This window comes from Manduca sexta, chromosome 17 (genome assembly GCF_014839805.1).
Source record: "Manduca sexta isolate Smith_Timp_Sample1 chromosome 17, JHU_Msex_v1.0, whole genome shotgun sequence".
Classification (NCBI taxonomy): domain Eukaryota; kingdom Metazoa; phylum Arthropoda; class Insecta; order Lepidoptera; family Sphingidae; genus Manduca; species Manduca sexta.
This window is the reverse complement of record NC_051131.1, coordinates 12,621,992-12,638,347: the sequence shown is the minus strand read 5'-3', so window position 1 is coordinate 12,638,347 and position 16,356 is coordinate 12,621,992. Positions and strand designations below refer to the sequence as shown.

The 16,356-nt window shown below is 35.5% G+C and overlaps 1 protein-coding gene across 6 annotated transcripts in view; it reads right to left on the bottom strand.

The window, feature by feature from the left end:
- Positions 1-16,356, bottom strand: part of LOC115450863 (paxillin) — an 84,224-nt gene that overhangs the window by 11,134 nt on the left and 56,734 nt on the right. For all 6 annotated transcript variants that reach the window (XM_030179034.2, XM_030179028.2, XM_037439489.1 and 3 more), the window contains one exon: positions 9,726-9,828. In XM_030179034.2, coding sequence (XP_030034894.1) covers positions 9,726-9,828 — 103 coding nt within the window. The remainder of the gene's footprint in view (positions 1-9,725; positions 9,829-16,356) is intronic.

Here is a 16,356-nt window from a genome sequence, read left to right as displayed (position 1 = left end):
AATGAAATCAGTAGCAGATTTTTCAATAGGTATTATTACGTCTACATGATTGAGACAATAGACTAGTACAAAGGTAAAGCAATAAGTCACATTAAACTATATCGGACGGTCTGATTAATTAAAAGAGGACAATAAAAATATAGCTGAATGGATATTTTATTGGCTTCTATCAATTATAAGCGAAGGCGTACCTTGATTGTATCATTATTGCCTATCTTGTTACATCTAACAGACGCCGTCTCATTAAGGTAAATATCATAGGACATGGGACTCATCAACTTGCTTAATCTTTAAATACAGTTTGGATTTTTATCATTATCAGCAAGAGGTCCATGAATTCTTCCTTCCATGAGTCCTTCTGTTAAATTTAGATCTCAAAGATTAAAATATTACTGTTGATTAACCACTGCGTCGCAATTTTCTATAAACGATCATGAACAAAATCATATATAAGCGTGACACAATTCGCGCAGCTCTGGAGCAAATTATTGCGATCTACAATCAACAATAAATAATATAACAGATGTACCTTGTAAATACAATAACAGGTGCTACACACGCGCATAAATACTAATTAGCGTGAGGAAACGTGCGCAACGTTACCGTCCATGCCAAGAACAATATTTTTACAAACGCATCATATAGATATTGCGGTTCAACTCTAGATCTGTAACAATAAACCACGGATTGCATGAGATAAGAGGCAATCGTGTGGAAGAATGTTACGTGAGAATCCTGATGTAATTAACGAAATGCTGACAGATGTTTTAGAGAACGTCGTAGAAGTACATGAGAAACCTGATGGTACACCACCAACCGATCAAAACACGTAAGTCGACACAATAACGATTACTTATAATAGCAATCGATTCATAGAATAATCGATTAAATAACCCGTACAAAACGATACAAGGAGCACATTACTGTGAAACTGTAATGTCAGCATGTAAAAATATATCCCACAAGACATGGGACGTAATGGATCGTTGCCAGAATTTCGATCATGAAAAATTACCCTTCCGAATAGAGAATTACTGTCGTAGGGTGGTTTAGATGTTGTAAATCTCTGTGACTGAATTGTATAATATATATTTTTATTTTTTAACCCTGGCAATGCGTTCGTCAGCTGACATGTCAGATCAGGCCTAGTTGATATGTTTAACCGTTGGGCCGATACATTAATTTGAATAGTATAATATATAACAATTGTTTTGTTCTAAAACAAGGGTTTAGATTTTAGGTAGGTGATTTGATTAGTAGCCAAAAAACATAAAATATTTTTTATCAATAAACTTACTATGTTATAGTACTATCAAATCCAAATTAATCCCTATAATTGTTCTCGCGGCTCATTCAATGTTTGCATATTTAAAAAATCATTCAAATTTGAACTTTATTCCGGCGCAATCATTGTAATATTTAAATTAAGAAAATTGTGCACGCTGAACCTTTCTTATTATCATTTCCATCAACTCTATCTAATTCGATGAATAATTCTTAGACCACTACTAAAGTATTTCAGCTCCAAAATAATTAGATTTATCAAGACATTTTGTTCAAATCTAAAATATACACACATTCAAAACCCAAAACGGATAATGAACAAGATTCAACCGAAACTGCAAATCAAACTATCGTAAATGTCAGAGCGGAGCAGTAAAGACGCCAATACGAAAAGTAAATATTTGAACGGAAAATTGTCATGTGGTATAAATACTTGCTGACTAACTGCACAACGGGGGATAAAACAAAAGCAATGAAACCGAACCTAAAGATCACATGCAATGGAATTAGTTCCAGTGTTTACTCCACCGGCCCCGCTACTTAGGGATATTATTTCAGGACTATTGCTCAACGGTTGGATTCCGAACCGCAAGTGACAGATAGATGGTTTGTTAGGGAAGATATTTCTGGGTTTCTGTTAGCATAATCGTAATTTTAACTAGTAACATCTATATATATATACAAAAAATAAATCCCTATTTCCCTTGGTCGCGCCATCACGCGTGAACGGTTGGGCCGATTTTTTTTTTGTTGTGTTTGTTATTGTCAAGAGAAGGTTCTTATGAAAGAAAAAAATCAAGAAATTGCGTGGAAAATTAGATTTAAGAAAACTTAACGAAAATATTAATTTTATGTAACTGCCAATTGTTTGAAATAACTGTTAGCGATTGACAGAATGCGCGCTGCAAATTCATAGTTAAGACGGGACAATGTCTGTCGGGTCAGCTAGTTATATGATAAAATTTAGAAAGATTTGAGATCAAAATCGGAATGTATCGTTACTGACACACTGCCAAATTGTATTTTGATAAACGAAAAACATCTTTTATTTAGGAACGATACGTGAAGTTTTATTTACTTTCGGTAATTTGAGCAACTCCTAGAAATATTGTAGATGATTTGTCCAGAACGTAGTCTCTAAGAACTAGTACAATGTCTATTTGTTTCTGTCGTTTAATCGCGTACATCTTCTTCGATTTCTGTTATCTTTCAATATTCTTATTTTAAATTCAGATTCAAAAAAATTGATCTAGATGCCGAATTAAACAAAGCAGATAACACGTGACTGTCTGGCGCCCATCGCGGGGGCGGGAAACAAAAGAGAGAATACTTTCCGAATTGTTTGTTTAAAATCGCTAGCGTGTGCAGTCATGTGAATACCTTGTAAATAAAGAAGTGGTATATTGCTAGCTTTTATTTCAATCTATATGGTATAATTCTTAATTCTACTCTTGAATTATGAAGAGATATATTGGAACCTATGTGTTAGTTTGTGGAGATGTCTAAAATATCTGCACAGATTCAAAAAAAATCACTAATAGAAAGTTTTTGGCCCACATATCAACTACATTTTATTTTCAATTGATCTCAAGTTGGTTGCTAGCATTTCACAGAGTTCAATAGAAACATCTAAGGTTCATACTAAAGGCATCATTATATTTCAGTACTCAATAAATATAAAATAGGAAACAACTACATCAAACAGATTTACATTGTTAAACTTATTTAATATTCCGACACTCCCGATCGACCGTAACGAAATCTAGGAAGCCAGACCTTGACACAAATGGGACATCGGGCAGAAAAAAGAAAAATATTAATGAGTTTTGACAGGCGCAGCGTGGCTATCCCAACTCGTAGTTATAACAACGGCGCGGCAGTGACGTCACGGGTTATTTGCGGGCGGGTTACAAAAATACGCCCGATTTTCACACGGCCCTGTAGTCGGAGCGGTCGACGCACACAGTGTTGCTGGCTGGACGTATAACTCGGATGATTTGTTGTGTACATAGTACGTGACAATGTGTGAAACGGGAATCGTGTTTCCAGATTGTCTCCTGTGGGCGGGGCGCGGTCGGAGTTGGGTTGTTTCGTGTTTGGGTTTTGAGTATGGTAGAATTGCTTGTACATTCACTCCTTGATCCTAGAGTTAGGCAGAAGATATTGCACCATTTCCTCGAGCTTACATGAGAAGTGGGAATAAACCTATTTTGATGGAGACGAATTCTAATCTCAAGCAATTTAAGCTCGTTTTCCGAATAGAAAAACACACACATGTTGCAGGATTTGGGAATCGATCCCAGAACACTACAGTCTGCAGCCCAACCAATGAATTGAAGATACAAGAAGCATTGTAAATTTTTATGCTTAGCATACTTGCTTGCAAACGTTACACCCCCATAGAATACGGCAGCCAAGGTCTGAATTTAATATATCCGAGTAGATAGTTGAGTAAGTACATTCTAGAATTGTTAGGGGTGAAGGATTCACGGAGTTTGCCAATTATCTACCTATGCTAGTTGAAGAGGTAACTAATTAATGGATGTAATGAAATTTCTAATTTGTAGTAAATGATACCACTACAACAAAGAAAAATCAAACTTCGAAAAACAGAGCGAATGTACAACAATTCTTTTGTAAAGGTGTCAGTTATCATCAGACCGTTACAGTTCACTGCCGGACATAGGGCTCTCCCAAGATACGACACAGAGCTCGTTCTTCTGCTTTATGCATCCAGTCGCTGCCGGCCCTCTAGTGTAAATGCAACAAGTGAAAATGCGGGTATATATTTTTTTGGTTTGACTATCAAATTCTGAGTACGGCCCGCATTATGTCAACTTTAATATTTCGGCAACGTTAAAATAAAGCTTTTAGAAAAGTAAACGAGATTTATATATCGCGTGTCATTGCAGAGGTGAAAAAAAACATTTTGTGTCGCCGATGATTTGTTACAGCTCCAGCGTGCGGTGTCGACAATATTTTAATTTGAAGATTTTTTTCATAAAATTTTCCTAATATTAAAGTATTTAGATAACACGACGATGAACAATTATGACTGCCCATAATCTGTAGCAACTATCACCGCTTCTCTGAACCTTGGATTATAAATCTTTGTACTTGAAAATTGAATCTATTTTTGCATAAACACGTGGTTTTCGGATTTTGGAAATTATTTAATATGAATTCGTGAACTACAGTATGCACGAAAGTACCATTATACTTATTCTTATAGACATTGCTTTAAACACATTTGTTACTTCTTGGAAACAATCCCACATTTATCATCATCAAACTTAGCACTGATTAAAATTAGCACATAAATTATGCGAAACTGACTTTCGCTTCCGACTCTGCTTGCCTATTCAACCTTATTATAAGGCATTTATTATTTATACATGTAAATTACATTTAACTGTATTTGGGAGGTATTATATCAGTGTTATAGCGACATTTTAAAAGAAAATGGTTAGATTGTAATTAATGCAGGCCCTATAACACCAATAAGTTGCGGGCCAGGGACTATTGATAGAAGCTAGAATTATGCCGACCGGCCTCTGTTAATGCTAACTGTACGTATGCCAGCTGATCTACATGTGGTTTTGCCGTAACAAGCAAATATGGCGGGTTCGATTTTGACATTCGATTGATGACATTCACTTGATTAATAAAAACTCCCCACAAACCTGATCGGTGAACAAATATCCACACAAAAAAACTTTCACAATTACAATATTAGCGAGATATTATAAATAGTGTTATCTGTCAATGTGCCAATACATATTTATTATTTGAGCTATGGTGCCAAATGTTTGACATATATGCAGGTCAATCGACGGGCGTTCGTTACGAGAAAATGCGACGTTTAGAGTGTTGATATCGAGGAATGATGTACGCAAGTGCTACATACATACATACATAACATCACGCATTTATCCCCGAAGGGGTATGCAGAGGCGCAACTAAGGCACCCACTTTTCGCCAAGTATGTTCCGTCCCATGATGTGATAGGGGGCGAGCCTATCGCCATATCGGGCACTAATTCCAGACTCCGGGCTGATACTGAGCAGAAAAATCCAAATATCACTTTGCCCGACCCGGGATTCGAACCCAGGACCTCAGAGCGCTATTGTACCGGACATGCAATACAACTACGCCACCGAGGCAGTCGCAAGTGCTAATGGGAGGAAATAGATTTTGACAAACTTCTAGAATGAAATAATAACATCAGGTATATAGGGTAGATTTCTAGAATATTTGTGGACGAGCGTGTTTCTTGTAATAACTTAAGTTTATCAGCTCCAAATTAGTTAGTAATTAGCAAGTGTTGCACGCGGTTTCGCCTACGTAAAAAGCATTTCTGGCTACAAAAGTCCCTAAAACACTTTTCGAAGCCTACGCCTTTTATTTCAAAATTTCATTATTTTCTAGAAGCAAATTACCGGGATAAAATTTTAATCATGTGCCGTGAGCCAAAATCCATCTAAATCCGTTAATTTGATTCTGCGTTTACTTCTAATAAACATATAAAACATCCAATCTTTCAAATTTATAATATTAAAAAGAATACGAAAAAAGATAGTAAGATTGTATATCTACTAATCAAATTGCGTAAAAATCTACAAAAACCCCCTACAATTAAACCTCGAAGTTGAAAACACAAACACTTACAGCCGTTTTCAATAAATGATCCCAATCGCTTTTTTGAATCTATCTCTAAAATGGACCATTCAGAACAAAGCTTTTTTGACATGCTTACTAATGAGTTATTTTGATTGGTTCATTCTCGGAATCACATTGAAGATTGAGATTGGTATCGTTTATTGGAAATGGCCGTTTTGGTTTTGTTTTCAACTTCGAATATTCCAGATATACAATATGTGACCTTAAGCCTTATAAATCACGGCTGCACTTCCAATACTTTTATTACACTCTCGAATAGTTACAGTGTACCGCAAACAACTATTTCCGTTTCGTATAGAGAAACACATCAAAGAACACATAAACCTTGTTTTTATCCGGTTGGATATTCATTTTATATTGAGCTAGATACGCAAACAGCGTGAGAAACTTGGGACAGCGCGGTTGTATGAGTAAAAGAAAAGTGATATTTATGTTCTTTTATTGCTTTTAATGATGAGACGAGCTTGCCGTTCGCCTGATGGTAAGCGATACGACCGCCCATAAACAGTAGAAGCACTATTCAAACCTTGAATTACAAACTATTGTTTGGTGTTACACTGCGCTCGCCATCCTGAGACATGAGATGTTAAGTCTTAATATATCCAGTTATTACACTGGCTACTATGTAATGTAACATTTAATTTTCTGTATTATTAAATAAAATATAATGTGTTTTTTCATCAAGAACTAAAAATCGTGTCTGTTCAGGGCAAAAGTTTGTGGTCGGTATGGCGATGGATTTTAGTTACACGGGAAAGTGACCTCTGCACCTGATGGTAAGCGGAGTGGGGTCGATGAAGTATTGACTGACCAGATATGATTATCTCTTACGAGTTGCCACAATAAGGTAGTTTCCTATGTTCGATTTAGTTTATTATTTTATATGTAACAGAAAATTGCGTATAAAAGAAATTGTTCTGTGAAATCAGCATCAAAATTGTTAAAAAATTAAACCGGTAACTTCATATTTGAAATATTGTTGTGAGCAAAAGTGGGGGCGTAGTGGGGTTATCGCGCTGTCCTTTTCTCACTCACTCAGCTTTGTGGCCGGTGGCACTGAGTGACGTCACATTTAAATATTACCATAATTTGACAGCTTCCCTAACCACCAATTTTCAAAGCTTTTAATAACTTATGTACATTTGCGTGGATTTTGAAAATATTTTTTTCCGGCAGATTTTGGATGAAATAGATGTTTGATAAGTGTATAATATTAAAAAAATCATTAATTACCCTATAATGCCGGCCTGTTTGAAATCAGATATGCACAGGCTGAATACGTAACGTGACACACGTAGACCATGTCTATCTAAATTGTGGAATGTCGCTAAAAGTTTCAATTAATTCAAGAAACTAAATATCACTTTAATCTTCTGTTTGACATATTAATGGACGTTATTGCTACTGGCTGGTACATTTTTTTGCGTAGAGTTAGTAACTGAGAATACATTATGACTTCATCTACTAGAATAACTAAAATTAATAGACATTTTGGTGCATCTCAATCTGGCATCAGCATTAATTATGCGATTTTTGAAGGTATTTTTTAAATTGATATGATTAGGGTAAAAGACCTTTCCCAGGGTAAAATTAAAATTAATTCCGGGATTAAAATTAACTAGGACATGATCTATCTGTGCGCCAAATTCATCAAAATCTGTTTAGCACGTAACAAACATTTTCACAAACTTTCGTATCGGTAGTACTAGTAAGACAAAATAAAAAAAATATATATTAAGGTGGTAGCTCAAGGTCCATTTTCATACATTTTGTTTCGGCTTTAATCTGGGTAACTAAACAAGTATTGGCAAGTAAAGAATTTAAATTCACGTCTAGTTAGTGATTAGTTCTCGCAGTTGAAAGAAAAATGTAAAAATAATTAATAATCATGGATATTTCTGCCTTGCCAATACTTGTTTAGTTACCCAGATTAAAGCCGAAACAAAATGTATGAAAATGGACCTTGAGCTACCACCTTAACCTTAGATGTCATAAAAAAAAATTTACTGCTGTTTTCCATACATTTACTGTTACTATGGTTACGTGATCTACTATTCGAAGTTTACAATAGGGTACCGGACTCATTTTTGTTCTTTACTTTTATCAAATATTTACATAATATAAATTATAACACAGAAGGGTTTTTTAAAATCCGGTAAAAAATCAACAAGTTATAAGTCTTTGAATTTCGGTGGAAGGGGTAATTAACAAGAAACAGAAAAGAGACGAAATATCCACATGTGACGTCATCGGGAATTACGACGCGTGCGAAAGAAAGAGATGTAGCGATATCCCCACATCGCGCCCACTTCTGCACATTACAATATTTTAAATATGAATTACTCGCTCATTTTTTAACCAATTTTTATTCAGTTTTCGCAGGAGTACTTCTTTTTCATATTATTAACCATTATATATAGAATAATGGACAAAATCAAGCAAAGGCCGGTCCCCTATTGCAATGATCACGTTGCCGTGTTTTAGTTCTAAATACGCTCACCGGGGCGCTGTTTAAAATTTCCATACAAAAATTATAACTGTGTCAACTTAAAGACATTAAACTATATAGTTACTTATAGACAGGACATCAAGTCCAAATTTTTGCTTCAAAAGTTATTACTAGTAAGTAATAAGTCGCTGTCTTATTTGAAATGTCCGTATGACCATCTCATAGCGGCATTAGATATTAATACAAAAATAACATATTTACAAAAGCAATATGCTAATATTCGCATTAAAAACGTGCAAATCATGATATGGAAAAAATATGAAGTATTTTACGATATTTTGCTATTTCGCGGTAGATTGATTAACCATCACACAAGTGCAAAATTTTTATATGACAATCTTCCCAATTTCCGCTTTATATAATCTTAGAACTCTTTGTATCAACTGTAAGATATCGCCTCAATTACTGCTCTGGTACCGTCTCATTTTAGTAAGGTCCTTATGGTTTACCAAAGTCATAGTTACCCGAGAATTCTTTATATCAACTATACGATGTTGCTTAAGTTCGTGCTTGGGGTACAGCATTTTAGTGAGGTCCTGATAGTTTACCGAAGTCATAGTTACCCGAACGAACAACAATGATCCTACAATACGATCCTACGAGGAAACCGACGTCCACGTTTATTTGGCAGCTATGTGTATCATTATTTATTGCGGCTTCACCAGTCGGCTTCGGTTACGATTACGCCATACATAAATATCTACTCCATTTCATTTGCGTGATGATGTTTTTTGCGTTTTACGTCAGCCCTGTGATGTTTAAATTGATTCTGTAGTGCGTGAAGGTCGATTAGAAATGGCACGCGCGATTTGATTATAGCGTCCGTGACGTGTTATTATTCTGTGTGCGTAGATGCGTATAAATTCAAAGTAAATTTATTGGTTAATGAGAATAAGAATAATAATAGATTTGACGTAATATGCTATGATGTAAATCTTTGTTATTTTTTTTTTTAATAAATTGCCTCCTCATGTTCAAAATAATGCTAAGACGTAATCTTTTAGACAAGGGCAAGTTAAGCATCACTAAAATTGCTGACACATGACACAACCTTAAATTGTCTAACCTAAAACAAATTAACCTACAACCTGCATACCTAAGAAATTCTCTATTAGGAATTTTCTAGAGTGAGTTTACCAACCCGCACTAGGCCAGCGTGGTGGACTAAGGCCTATTCCCTCTCACAGTAGTAGAGGAGGCCCGTGCCCAACAGTGGGACAGTATATAATACAGGGTTGATGTAACAACTCACCCATTAGGAATGTCGGTGCTGAGTTGGTCGAGCAGCGAGTCCACCGTCGGTCTAGCTGAGGCCGGACTCGCGGCGCCGTTGGTGCGAGAGTATCCATCGGTCACTGCGAACAAATTGATTTTACACTTACAAATACATCAGACTTTAATAAATACAATATATTAACTTCTCCACATTGTTGATTAATTGTGCGTCTAAATGCAACTATTTTTCAGATATTATTGCAGTTTTTTATATTATAATTGTCTCCTGACGTTTCGGAGATCGCAGCCTTCATGGTCACTGGGCGGATTGAGGTGTTGGTCGTCCGAAAACTCAAAGTTACAATCTAGCTACATACATTTTACAATTATACAATTAGTTGTTGATGTTCCACTCGAAGAGCATAAATATATCCCTAATAGTTTTTCGGAATAAGATTCTTAGAAGTATCGTAATGATAAATAAATGAAAATAAACTTTAAAAACAGCATTACACGGTGATATTTAGCAATAAATTCCACCCTATGCTCTGCCTCTATAGTAGAGTGTACTAGGAGCAACATCATAAGGAGTGCGGTCTTTAAAATAATAACAAAGTGAAAAGAAGCCATAAATTACAATAGAAAAATTGGCTAAGCTTGACAATTTATGTAAGATCGATACAATGAAATTGCTACGACATTATAGTCCATTAATGCTTTTCATAAAATCTTCCGTTAAATAACTATTGTTAATACCGGCAGCAATTACTGCGACATAACCCAATGCAAACAACAATTATCCTTAAAACAAAGTAACAGAAACCATAATAATTTGTACGAAATAGTTGTAAAATACACAAACAATAAATTAAAACACGCACATTACAATCATGTTTACACCAGTCAACGGAGCTGCGAAAATAATTCCTGCCAAAACTAATAGAAATTGTCGTGTTATGATAGGTTGAACAAATGGCCTAGAGGAGACGATGTTGGGGTCCAGTGCCAAGTACGAAATGAAGGTCGTGGGAAATCGATTTGTGGGTACAAAGGGTAAGATACAAGATAGGGTCATCTGTGGTGTTATGTCCTGGTTGATACCAGATTATTAAAAATTGATAAATAGATCTGAAACTTTTTGATGAACTTCAAATTTCTACTTTATAGCTGTTGGCCTTGTTTGTTTAAAAATCTGTTTTCACCGTGCTTTTCTGTTATATTATTCTATTATGTTCCGTTTTGAAGAACATTGTAGCCAGTGTTACTACTGCACACAAAAAGACTTAACTCCTCATGTCTCAGGATGGCGAGCGCAGTGGAATATCAGACAATACTTTATAATTTAATGTGTTGGATGGTGTTTCTACTGTTTATGGGCGGTCGTATCGCTTACTATCAGGCGAACGGCAAATTCTTCCCGCCATTGAAAGCAATAAAAAGTATACATTGCTATTCTCAACTACACTATCACTTTCTCTGGTTATATGCTTTTTAGACTACATATGGTATTTTTGAGGGTGGGTTAGAATCTAGATCCCAGACTTGTCTAAAGACCTATGCTCTCATTCCAGTGATCTGCCATCAAGCGAAATCTTGTTACAGAAATAACTAAACTAATAATGATGCATGTAAAATGTCATGAAACATAGCAAACTTAAATAGTATTCCAGGTAAATATAGCAGAAAGATGAATTGCTTATAATAAATGGGATATCCATTTGTGTGGACATATTCCAGTCATTTATTACGTTAATTTATAAGAAAGACTTATAGATTAATGTGATGAATCTGCGCACTCAACAATTAGTATAAGATTGACATTACACTAGCTTCAGTTCGCGGCTTCACCCGCGCAATACGAACCAACCTATAAGAGGGATAACGTAGCTTCCTAATAGTAAAGAAATTATCGGAATAGCATCTGCAGTTACATATAAGCACGTCTTGTTTTGCGCCTGATCTCTCTCTGATCATATCAGATTGCCGTCTCCCCGGAGTATCAGAGTGCATCTGTGTATTGCGCACACACTTGTACACTGTAATATCTCCTGCGTAACTCGCTGATCACCGTGGGGATTGGTCGCCGTGGCCAAAATTCGGTTAGGAAGATATCAATAATCAACTCTCGTCAGTCGACATTCTATTAGACCCCACTCCACTTACCATTAGGTGTAACGGGTAAGGTTTCCGTGCGCGTACAAAAAAAAATATAAAACTCGACACAAACGACACCGCACTCTAAACCCAGTGTACCATAAAACAAGACCGTGATACAGACGGGACATTACGTTTCAAAGTCAAACGTCTAAATTTACGTGGCTCCTGTGCCAGACTATATTATGGAGTTCATAATTTTCTTCAATGTAGGACGTTGCTAGGGCTGCCATCCAGTGGCGAAGGGTGAAATTTACAGAAGGGTAACCTGACCCAACATAATATAAATACTAATATGTATAAATGCGGTCTGCAAATCGTTCTAATGAGAATTAGATTACGAATACATAAATTACGAAAGGGAAGCCGATAGGAATCGGCTTATATGAACCTTTCGCCATTGCTGCCATCACCTAAGTTGCCGACGTCGGATAAACATGGCAAAAATCCCGGAAATTTGGGCAAAATATGGGATTTCCCCGAACACCTCTGAAAAAATATTTTTTGCAACAAAAAATAACACTTTAAAAACCCCTGCCGGACGGCCCCCGGACCCCTTTAAACTCGAATAAATCCGAGGAATTCCGGACGAATGGCAGCCCTAAACATTATTAATTGGAACAAATTAAAGTGAACGCGATCGAGAAATAAATTATTAACGTAGGACACGATGCGAAGGTAAATCTTGAATGACGGGTTTTCGCTTTTACACTAATTGTATTAGAAACGAATTTATATAGTGCAGGTATATTTTTAATTTAAAATGGCATACCAAGACGTTATATTTAATTTTATTTATAAAACTAGGTTTCATTGGCATATTGTAAAATTTTCCGAAAAGGAATTCGACACAACGTATAAGTACTAATATGCATAAATGCGATCTGCAAATCTTACTAAATATAATTAGAATTTATATAAATGCGACATAAAGGGAAGCCGGTAATTACATTTAAGTTTCACTGGCTGTAAGTAAATACTTTCGTACCAAACATTCAATATATTGGCAGCTATTGTTACACTTTTCATCAACAAAAATTCAATAGATAAACGCTTAAATCATTCTCAATTTAGCTGAAAATATCGAACATTTTTCATCAAAATGTAACACGTAATGTAAAACTTTTAGAAGTAGTAAATCCTTCATTACTCGGCTAAAACACGTCATCGAATCTTTATTCCAACTACATCCGACGTGCGAAATTTTAAACAGCGCGAATCAATAGCTATTCAAATAAAAATTGTTAAATATTTACAAAGTAAACGTATTAAAACGTATGTTTATGACGAGAGTGCAATAAAATAACGTTCCAAACAGGAAAGCCGGCTTGTCCAAACCGTTCGCGAGGCTGGACGGAGCCAGCGTAGTGATCAAGGGTCTAATTATATTTATTCGTAATTTGATTTTGACTGGTGGCATTTCATCAAACCAAACAGGCAGTTTCTAGTGTAGAAATATTCTCAGGTACTTTGAGTGAAATAGAGAGATGTGTTTTAAGTCTGATTTGTTATGCAGGATAAATATTATATAAGATTGTTACATATTTCACAGTATAGAAATGTTGAGCATATACAAAAATGTATATATTTGATATTATACATATGTTTAAATATTGTAGTTTTAAGTAGTGTATTAGTTAATAGTTACTATAGTTAATAGCGACAATATTGTATTAGGTTTAAGGTACCTGTAAGGACATTTTCAAAATGATGATGATAAATAAATAAGAAAATCGGTTGAAAAACAAACTCAAATTATATGCCTATCTAATTATAACTCAAATTCATCCCTTCATAGTCCATACTCTTTACAATAATAGACATTTATTTTCTCAAAAGATCTCTCTATCACAATAATCTTAATAAAAAATAGCACTAAAAAGTATTATTACCGTTAAAGAACAAAATGTTTTTACGTTAGCCTCTCCATTAGGCCACAGGGCCAATTTTGGCAACGCAAAAATTGGTCCTTCGCGCCGGATTGGGAGGCTAAAGCCCCAATCTTCCATTCCAAATCTTCCAGTACACTCACGCTCACAAGTTAAACAACCCGTATCGTACTGCCATGTCGGATCTATTTCTGTTAGTTGGATGGAAAACGGCGGCCTTGCCAACTATTACATTTGTCTATTACTTATTAACGTTGTAAACAATATATTTACTTGAATATTTCAACGGGTCTGACGGATCATAGCTACATACAGTATGATGACGTCACACTATATGAGTTGTTTTTTGTAATACAAATGTAAAATAAACAGAAATGTTTTATTTGTGACGTGGTTTAAATTTTTGAGCAATATATTCTATGAAATATTAGAGCATGTTTCCCTTGTTATTTCTGAATATCATTTTAAGAAAAAAAAATGTCTTGAAAACCTCCTCCAAATAACTTCATTTTGGTCCCCTTTTCCAAATTAATTTGGCTATAAGAACTTACATCAATAGTAACCGCAACAATAAAATATTGTTTAATTTATACTAGACAACATCTATAAAATTTATTTGTCGGCATGAGCCAACGTGTCAAATTTAATAGAGGCTGTAATTGTTATGTCGTGTCAGAAGGTATTAAAAATTAAACAAACTCATGACGAGTTGCGTAGGTTTGTTAATAAAGCTACTATTTTATAAAAGTTATGATAATAATAATAAAGTAATTTATTGTCTTTAGGAAATAAATTAACAAATAATATAACAAATTTAAGCAAACATAACATTAGTGAAAGACAAACATAACTATATTATACATTATATCATCCACGAAGACGCGCCGCACTGTGTTCCCTTAGAGTGTGCGTGAGCAGCATGAGTGCACACTCACGCTACGATGAATAGCGTCGAGGCAAGGGCAATACCGCGTAAATGACAAAAAAGATATAAGTAAAATTGATGCTTATTATACGAAACGTTTGATTGATAATCCTATACTTTTTCTGTCACATGGTATTACCTTTTCCCCGATGCTATTTATCGCTGTGTGCGTGTGCACTCATGCTAGCGCATAATGTAAGCGTTTAGGGAAAGTAGTGGGGCGCGTCTTCGTGGATGAAAATAATCTATATCTGCTGCTTGGCTGGTCTACGGGTATTCGCTAATTTCGATAAATTCATTGCTGATTGGTGCCTAAAATACATTTTTACTGGACTGTACAGATAGTCATAGTGGGCCATAAATTTACAGTGAAACAAGAGGTCGCTGATTCGATCCCCGGATGCGGACACAGATAAATGTTTTCATGACCAGTTTTTTTCGGTTGTGGGACCTAGAGATATTTATTTCTCTATCCCTTACTAAAAAGCCTTGCATATCAATATGTCAGGACAAGTATTTTTTAATAATAATACCAGCTCTATACTGGGCACTGCTGATCACGAGCCTCCTCTACTACTGAAAGGGTTTAGGCCTAAGTCTAGCACGCTGGCATAGGTTTTCTCCCCACGTTTTCCTTCACCCGCCCTATAAGCATTCCGACGTAAATTTAAATTCTGGACCAATTACGCATCAATAAGGCAGTGACAAATAGACTTCACATATCATTTTATTGGGGTCGTGGCATAGACAATAAACGTGTATGGCACACAAGGCTGTACGGAATGAGTCATTGCATTATCTGGCCGTAATGGCGTGCTGTGAATTATATTGATATGCCGATATGCACTCGTAACTCATGCAGTAATGTCCGTCTAGGAGTTCAATGTGTCTGGACTGGAATAGATTAAATGATTTATTACAGTCTGCAATTGTTTTTTTGTAATCAAAACTGATACCTTTTGATGACCAGCACCTCAGTCCGCCCTGAGTCCCAAAGTCTTCAAAACGTCGGGGGAAAGTTATAATATAAAAAACCTCGATTAAATCCGTAAAAAAGTTTTATTTTAATGTCAATATGAATACTTGTTAAGTTTTAAGAACGAATCTAGATCAAAGGCAACTACGATTTTAGATAAATATAGAAGAAAAAAATAGAGTGTGTGAAAATTGTAAGAGACGCAACTAACAGTTACAGACAAATTCAATAAAATGAATAGCAATTTTATAATTAAAATCAATTATAGAAATTATAAGGGAAAATATATTTTTTTAAACAATGAACGCAATACGCTTATAAAAAAAGTTATTTGGCTTCGATTTTACGAATGCCCATCTGACTGACGTCACTTGAACCTTGCGGATCCTGATGCTATCTAAATATAGTTTTTATTTTTCGAATAAAATATAACATATTATGTACCACAGAAAAAACACTATGTAACAAGATCGAAACAGATAAAATAAAAAATCTGTATTGCAATTAACACGCAAATAAGAATAACATGCACGGGAGCAGCTGCATGACATTACAAAAAGAAGCACTCGTCCAACATCTGCCATCTCCGGGAGCTTTGTAATGGATATTTACAGTTGCGCAGGCGCCGGGCGGTTTGCTCATGCAATTATTGTTGAATTAGCAAGATTCGGCCTACCGCACCGCAGCCGTGACACCATTGCATTTCCGATTTAATCTCGAAACT